The following is a 9,023-nucleotide window of genomic DNA, read 5'->3' on the forward strand; positions in this document are numbered from 1 at the left end:
TCTCTAAAAAAAAATTATAAAATGTATTGATTCTCTTTTATAAATTGTCCGCCGTGAGACCATTTATTATAATCCGACTATACCGCGAGAAGGACCTTCCATTTAAAGGCTGCCATGTGTTTCAATTGCGATCACGCTTGGCATTGGTGATTTGAAGCATTTGCATTTATCGATTTTTTTGGCAGCAAATGATTAAGTTGACAAATTTGCATATTGGAACTTTTTTAAGATTTCTTAAATGATTTTCAGTCAACTATATGTCGTAGATAATCGCTGTCGGTATAGACTGATTGAGGCGTCAGGTGTTCTAACACCCATTTGTGAATGACACTTGAATCAGTGTATCAGCTAGAGTATGATTCTAGAAATCCTTGTCTATTTGCATCTTAATGATTTCCAAACAGGGAGCACATGCACATGGTTGTTCTTGTTGGGAAGATGAACACTAGAGAGATATCTGTTTTGGTACAAGATTTGCTTAGTTTAGTGTCTTTGTCATGGTTCACCTTCTTTGGCTTTTGTGGGTTTCTAGTTTCTACCTTATGCTTATAAAGTTTTCGACAGAAGTCTTGATTGGACACTAAAAACTTGAGCCTAGCTATGCTATACATTTGACTCAATTTTGTTTTACTGGTCTTTCCTAGATGTGAAATGTGATTACCATCAATGTCAATTCAACAAATCATAACTTCTACTCAAGGAAAATGAGTTGGATGCATAATTGCTGCTTTCAGATGCCCCGGAAGCATAAAGCTTGTGTCAAATACTCGGTATAGACTACCATCAATTCCATTGTTGCTTATCCCAAGTTCAGTTTTTTTCCCTTGTTTCAAATTTTTTATTATGGGTATTTCTCAACTAAAATCCACCGCATCGCCCTTCATATGCCTCTATGATAGCTTGGTCAATCCAAGTTAATCTGCATCCACCTCGAAGTTCATTAGATTCTGAAGACATGATGGTCCTTCTACAAGTTGTTATAATTATTCTGACCTTGCTATAGAATTGGTTGCGATATGTAGGTGATTCACGTGAAGTTATGCACCTCAATTATGCCAATACATTTAATATACCGTCACTTTTGAGGCTTCCTAACTGTATGAGGGCTCAAGAATCAATTGCAGTGACATTGCCGGTTTTGCAAGGCATGAAATTTTCAGGAGTCCAACCCCATGTTCTTTAAAAAGAAACATTATTTATGACAGCTTTACAAGTAGGTTGAGAAAAAGAGAGAGAGAGAGCACAGAAAGATTTAGCTGTGCATGCAGTTGAGAGCTCATTCAATGGGGAGATAATCGGCACTGGTGACAAAGCTAGAAGACATCGTGACTGTCTTTCTCATATTGAAAAACTGATCTTAATAGGTCCCTATCCTCATGTGAAGCCCTTAAAGTGTGGTGTCGGTGTGTCACTATAAAACAAGGCTTATGGGACTCGATCATCAAAGAAGCATATAGCTTCTCAGCGAGCTAAGTTGCCTTCTAAGTTATTTTCTTCCTCTCCTTCTATTTATTTATTTTATTGGGAGCTGAAGTTGCGCTTTCAGATGCGAAGTTTTCCTTTGTGCCGAGGAGTACTTTTGTGCTGCTCGGTGATCTTGCTTTGTACAATAAGGTTCTGCTATGGTAACGACCAGACCGTCGAGGTAGTTGGTTTTGGAGAATGTGCAGACTGTGAACAGAGTAACATTAAGAGTAGTCATGCCTTTTCAGGTAATATTTTATTTACTCCCCCTGAACAATCATAACTATTGTTGATTTTAAATTTGTAGGCACATTGTTTGTCTTTTTGTTCTTCTTATGATGGGTGCACTGTTTTTTCACAAGTCAAAGTTGATTTTGCCATCATGCCATGCATTGCCAAAATGCAGTGCTGCATGGTTTGACCAGATATACTCTTTGCCCTGACTGCTTTCTGAAGGGCCTCGAAATATGTACTTCCCAATCATTTATACTGTACTGTTATTATGCATTATTACCTGAAAAGGGTAAGAAAAGTAACCAACCGATTTAGGAGAACTACAGCTCCAAGTGATTGGATTCAGGGTAACCATACTCAATCAGATCTGAAACTGTCTGATATTCTTAATTTATTTTGTTTGGCTGAAAAATGGTCAATGAAGAGCTTTAGGCTCAACCAAATAGCACATATGGACCTTTTTCTTGCATGACCTAAGATTTCCTTTCATTGCTGTGCAGGGCTTCGCGTAACAGTTGATTGTAAGCCAGCAGCAGGACACTTCAAAACAAGAGGGATCGGGGAGCTCGATGAAGAAGGAAAGTTCCAAGTGTCTCTTCCTCAGGAGCTCCAAAAAGACGGAAAACTGAAGGAAGAATGCTATGTGCAGCTTCACAGTGCATCTGATGCACCATGCTCTGCCCTCAATGGCCTAGAATCCTCAAAAGTAATATTCAAGTCCAAAGCCAATGGAAAACACACCTTCGGGCTGGCTGGTAAACTCAATTTCTCCCCTGCGACATGCACTTCAGCCTTATTGTGGACTCAGTTCAATTACCCATCACTACCCAAATTGCCACCTTGGCCAAAGTTGCCATCCTTTCCTAAGTTCCCCCATGCATATTTCAAGAACTTCGGTCATCCATTCCCTTTCCCTCCTAAGGTCTTCCCCCCACTACCACCAAAGTTTTGCCCTCCCATTTATAAGAAGCCTCTCCCTCCTCCGGTTCCAATCTTCAAGGAACCACTTCCTCCTCCAGTACCTATATTCAAGAAACCGCTTCCTCCACCAGTTCCCATATACAAGAAGCCACTTCCTCCTCCGGTACCTATGTTTAAGAAGCCGCTTCCTCCACCGGTTCCCATATACAAGAAACCGCTTCCTCCACCAGTTCCCATATACAAGAAGCCACTTCCTCCTCTGGTACCTATCTTCAAGAAACCACTTCCTCCACCAGTTCCCATTTACAAGAAACCACTTCCTCCTCCGGTACCTACGTTTAAGAAGCCACTTCCTCCACCGGTTCCCATATACAAGAAGCCGCTTCCTCCTCCAGCTCCAAAGTACAAAAAGCAGTGTCCTCCACCAACTCCAAACTACAAGGAGCCGCTTCCACCTCCAGCTCCTAAGAAGCAATTTCCTCCACCAATTCCAATATACAATAAGCCGCTTCCTCCATCAATTCCTATATACAAGAAGCCACTTCCTCCACCTGTTCCTATATTCAAGAAGCCGCTACCACCACCTGTCCCTATTTCAAAAAAACCGCTTCCACCACCCATTCCAATGGTCAAGCCAAAACCACCAATTTTCAAGCCGCCTTCAATTCCAAAGATCTTCCCTCCACCCCTACCAATATTCAAAAAGCCACTTCCACCTCCCCTTCCAATCTACAAACCAAAACCACCAATATTCTTTAAACCATTTCCTCCAATCCCAAAGATCCCACCATTTTATAAGAAGCCATGCCCACCCATTCCTATAGTTCCTCTTCTTCCTAAGCTTCCTCCCATTCCCAAGCTGCATTCTAAGTATTTCCCCCACCCCAAATTTGGAAAGTTACCTCCCTTGCCACCTTTTCCTCCTCATCCTTAGGCTACAGCAGCGTTTGTCCCAGATGTAAGGGAAATGATGTCGCTTTATGTAATGAAGGCCAGTTTGAAAATTTATTGCTGCAATAAAGCCTTCAAAGAGGAGAGATGATCCAAATGATTGGAGAGACAGAGAAAGGTGAAGGTTTATTTATTAAGTGTTGAAGTTAGAGGTGTTGGACTCGAAAGGGCTAGAAGTGTATGGATTATTCTTGTTACATCGTTAATAGGGGACTTCTATAGAGGTCCAAATGCATTTGACCATTGTAATAATTTTATTTTCCGTCTAGCTAGGAGTTATTAATCCTCCGGTTGTGATCGCTTGTATTTGATATATTTCTATAATTAAATCACGTTCAGATTGCAAATTGTGCAAAAACAAGTCCATCTTCTTCAAATACTACTTGCCTGTTAGCGGAAGCGTGAATGAATGCATTCTGACTTGGGGTATGAGTCATCCCATACCCCAAGTCAGAGTCTTGGTTCGAAGTAGAGGGAGAGAGGGATACCATTATTCCGTAGAATTCATATTATTTTGGGAATTTTAAGATTATTTGGATTAGCTTGCAACATTTCTTTTTCCTTTACAAAACATGTTTCACATTTTTGCTACAGTTCAAAGATTGTGACACTTGTTGAACCTTTGACAAGGCCTTGGTGATTTAGCTATTGGACTTCAAACTCAACTATTCCTCTACTACCCATTTTCTGCAACTTCATTACTAATTCTGAGGATTGCACTTTCTCCCCGACGATAATGGACTTCATGCTAAGAAGTTTCTTGATGCTGAACACTTGGTTCTTGTCAGTTGTCTGATGTGCAAGACACATACTAACGATGAAAATCAAAATAAACAAGCACACGATCAAGCAAACACAACACATAATTTATGTGATTCGGTAATTTGTCTACGTCTATAGAGCTGCATAAATCTTATTAATCAGAGGAGATTATAATCACTCAATCTCAACTCACTTTTTCTAGAATTTTTATTCTCTCACACAATATACACTCACTTGACTATTATTTTCTATAAAAAAATATGTTAAAAAACATATACAATAAGTCAAATATTAGGGGTGACAATATGTGACACAACCCGTTAATCCAACATGAACACGACACGATAATAGCGGGTTTGAGTTTAGTCTTAACGAGTTCAAGTCAAAACGGATTGACCCGTTAAGTCATGATTGCTTAACGGGTCAACCCGTTTTGACCCGTTATAACATGTTATGGCCCGTTAATAACTTGTAGTTAGTTTTATATTTTTTATAAATATTGTGATTTTAAAATTTATATAAAATTATGCTAAATTTAATCAAGTCAAACGGGTTAGTTTTAGGTCTGTTCAACCCATTTACATAAACGGATTGAAAAAGATCGAGTCGTGTCGTGTTAATCTATTTCGTAATATTCACTAACGGGTCAAAACGAGTTGACACAACACGAATATGACTCATTAATACGATTTGACACCCCTATCAAATATTACATATTTATAGTAAATGACACTGAAAATCCTAATATGGCAAATATACGTCATTCGCTCGAGCAGAGTGTCAAGCGCGCCTCCATTGAACAACCAACAATTATTGGCTCGAGCGAGGTATCAAGCATGGCTCGAGCGAACACTATAATTTGTGTCTCGCTCGAGCCCAGTGCCGAGCGACAATTGAGCGAATTCACGAGTTGAGCTTCGCTCGAGCGCTAAGTCGAGTGACAGTTGAGCTAATTTTTTATTTCTCGATTTTCAGCTCTAAAACCAATCTCTACCCCAACATTATCATCATACAGAATCATCTACAGTTGCAGAATGCTACTCTGAAGCTCTAAGGATACGTTTGGATTCGAAGATGAGTTGAGATAGATTGTGAATAATAATGAAATAAGTTGTGAATAGTAGTGAGATTTGTGAGTTAAAATTGTTGAATAGTAATGAGATGAGTTGAGATGAGCTATGAATACAAATGTCTCCTAAGATAAAACATTTTGCGTCCAATCCAATAACATTGAAGTTCCTTCTGACGCTGGAACAAAATAGATAGTGAGGGAATTAGGACTCTCCAATCCATCTGACAAAATCGAATAGCCTCAACACATGTGGGGACTTGGCTTGTCAGTGGTTACGCAAGCTGGGGGCTGCTAAAAGAGCAGGGGAGTTGGGTTTTGTCGATCTTGCTCATTTTCTTGAGCTATCAATGCCTACAATTTTACTTGGTTTACGGCTACGGCAGCGATATGCCTTGTTTTATTAGCATTATCGCCTATTTCAAGAATCAAGATAATGGGATGCCAAAGAAAGAGGTACAAGTATTTTCAACCTACTGGCAATCTGATTACCCGATGTTTGGTTGCATGTGATAACTTCGCCTCACTGTTCATATTATGCAGCAACAGAAGTCCATGCTTTTCTCAAAGGAAAATGCTTGGGTTGGGGGACCGATGAATTGTACCTCCAAACGGATTCTTTTTTTTGTATTTAATAGGTAAGAAAATGTTTATCAATGAATTGGTGTTTTTAAAAAAAATAAATTTAAAGATATTTAAAAAGTATGTAAAAGAAAAATAAAAACAAAACAAAGCACGATTATCAGTCAAGCTGATAGTACCGGTAGCAAGATCTTTTCTGAATATACTTCATACATCCAAACAACTCAAAATACTCTCAATTGGACCCACAAACTCACTACAATCTCTACTCATAACTATTCACAAATATTCTCAACACTTCTCAACACTTTTCAACACCCAAACGTACCCTTAGGCTTAGTTTGTTTACTAAACATCTCTCAACTCATCTCAATTCATCATTATAATTTTTTCAAATCTTAACATAAAATATAATAAATAATTCAACTTTTTCAAATCTTAAAATAATAATAATATTAAAAAATAATATTTTAATAATAATTTATCATCTTAACTCAACTCAACTCAATTCACTTCAACATCCAAACACAATCTTAATTTCCTGCTTTAAAACTTATAAAAATAAATTAATATAAGTTTTAAATAGGTAAATTTTATATAAATCTTTACAAAAAAAAAAAAAAAAGTCAATCTTATTTAAAAAAGAAAGTGAAAAAAATTATTTTTTATTAATAGAATTTACTCTTTTTTTTACAAAAAAACAAAAATTTATTTGAGGCTTTTATCTTGTACCGATGGTCCGATAATGTCACTTTTATGATACTGTTGGATCCTGTGGTCCTAGAACGACAGAAAAGAGAGAGAGAGAGAGTGAGTTATAACATTTTGTAAAAAGGTCGTGACAGGGTAGGGTTTTTCTATTTATATGTATTTAATTTTTTTTTATATTTTGTCAAGTGTTTTTTTAAGATCTTTAATCATTATAAAATTTTTAAAAATATATAATTTTACTAATTATCATTTCTTTTAAATTTAAAAAAAATAAATATAAAAAAATAATAAATAAGTAGTAAGATAATAGTAAATAGGTAAGAGCACTCATAATAGCTCTTGTAAAATATATATTTTTTAAATATAAATAAAAATGTCCAAAAGTCTATTCCATTGGATCATCTAGTAAATCCTCTACAAGTAGAGATAACTATTCATTCATCTAAATAATTTTTTATTATTTCTCTCTCATTTCATCCTACCATTTTATCACTTTTACACAAGTCCCACTCTATTATCTCTCATCTACTCTATAACCTTTCGTTTATAATCCTTCCGACTTTTATGTATATAGAAATTTTGATATTGTTAATAATAAAGGTAGATATTTTTTTTTATCATTTTACTTATTTTTTTAGTAATTTAAAATATTATATTATACATAAAAAAAATTACAAATATCAAAATATATGATGTATAAAGAAATATTTGAAATATATACTATGTAGAGAATATAATATTTGAAATAAATAAAAAAATTAAAAAATATAATATTTAAAATGATATAAAAAAAATAGATAAATTAATATATGACGTATTGTAAAAGTTAATATATAAAATAAATAAAATATATTTTAAAAAATAAAATAAAAATTTCATTAGAAGTGATCTACTAGCCATTGCTCACGACATCACATCTGTTGCCAATGCCAATGCCAATGCCACATTCGAGAAAGGCCACTCCATTCGGCCCACCTTATAATTTTGTCTCTGCACGTGATTGTCGGCAACTTATCGAGAATGGAATTTTTTTCCTGTAATTGTGTTGCGTTCTCAACTTTTTTCAGAACTGACGTTTTGCTTTTTCTTTTTCCTCAAAAGTGCATATATTACTATTTTTTATCATGTGGATAACTCATTAATTGCCATCACGCTCAGGCATATTTGAGAAATACCACAAGCTCATAATAATAAAATTATAATTTTTAAATAAAATTTAAATGAATTATACAGATTAATCTGTTATTAACATGTTTATTAATTATATTTTAATGGTCAAACCGTTTTAATCATCCAAAATCATTTATATCAAACTTAAATCTTCTAATTTTATATCGTGTAGTTGATACATACACATATTTTTATTACGTATAAATAGCAAAAAATACATGGGGATTCTTGGATAAGTCTGGGTTTTTCCCTTTCAGACTTTCAGTTTTCATGCAGTGGTCGAATCCTTGGGTTGAAAGAAAGTGGAGTATAGATCATAAGTTGAAATTTTTCGTTCAGGTGTAACACCATACTTATGGTTCTGTTTCGCTCTAAATTCTAGCCCGTTTCGATCTGTTTCAACCATTCTATCAAATTTTATTCTATTAATGTATATTCGTGTATACATGATGCACACTTACATATACATGTATTTATTCTATTAATTGTTAGTTTATATATTTATATATAATGATACACCATTGATTAAATATATATATTTATAATATAGTTAATCCCAAAATGATACAATATATTTATTTTTAAGAGACGTTTAGATTCGAAAATGACTTGAGATGAATTGAGATGAATTGTGTATAGGAATGAGATGAGTTATCAATAGTAGTGAGATTTGTAAGTTAAAGTTGCTGAATAATAATGAATAATAGCGAGATGAGTTGAGATAAACTGAGATGAGTTGTGAATACAAACATCTCCTAATATTTTCCAATTATTTTAGTTATTTTAAGAAAAAAAACTAAAATTATGAAAAATTGGAGAATTTCAGAATTTACCTCAAAGATCTCCGTTTTTCTTTTTGTGGAAAAAACATGACTCATTTAAATTAGATAAAACTCGAATTTAGTCTAATTGACGGTGCGAAGGAAAATGGGAGATATATTTGTTTATGGAAGGTTACACCTATAGCAATGGATAAGGTAAAAGATCAAATCGACGGCAACTTTTAATTCATGACAACTGTTGTACTCTTTATCCAGGCACCATAAACCCACATACACCAAACGTCGTCGTTTAAAAGGGACCGTATAGTCCACGCTCCTACGGTCTACCCCCCGAATAACGACACAAATCATCTCTCTTCCAAAAAAAAAAAAAAAAA

The 9,023-nt window shown here is 35.0% G+C and overlaps 1 protein-coding gene across 1 annotated transcript; it reads left to right on the forward strand.

The window, feature by feature from the left end:
* The first annotated feature begins 1,435 nt into the window (after positions 1 to 1,435).
* LOC108993369 (proline-rich protein 4-like) lies at positions 1,436 to 3,913 on the forward strand. The gene is made up of 2 exons (XM_018968255.2): positions 1,436 to 1,712; positions 2,199 to 3,913. Exons 1-2 carry the CDS (start codon positions 1,547 to 1,549, stop codon positions 3,551 to 3,553), a joined length of 1,521 nt encoding a protein of 506 aa, XP_018823800.2. The 5' UTR covers positions 1,436 to 1,546; the 3' UTR covers positions 3,554 to 3,913.
* Positions 3,914 to 9,023: the final 5,110 nt, after the last annotated feature.

This window comes from Juglans regia, chromosome 13 (assembly GCF_001411555.2).
Source record: "Juglans regia cultivar Chandler chromosome 13, Walnut 2.0, whole genome shotgun sequence".
Classification (NCBI taxonomy): Eukaryota; Viridiplantae; Streptophyta; class Magnoliopsida; order Fagales; family Juglandaceae; genus Juglans; species Juglans regia.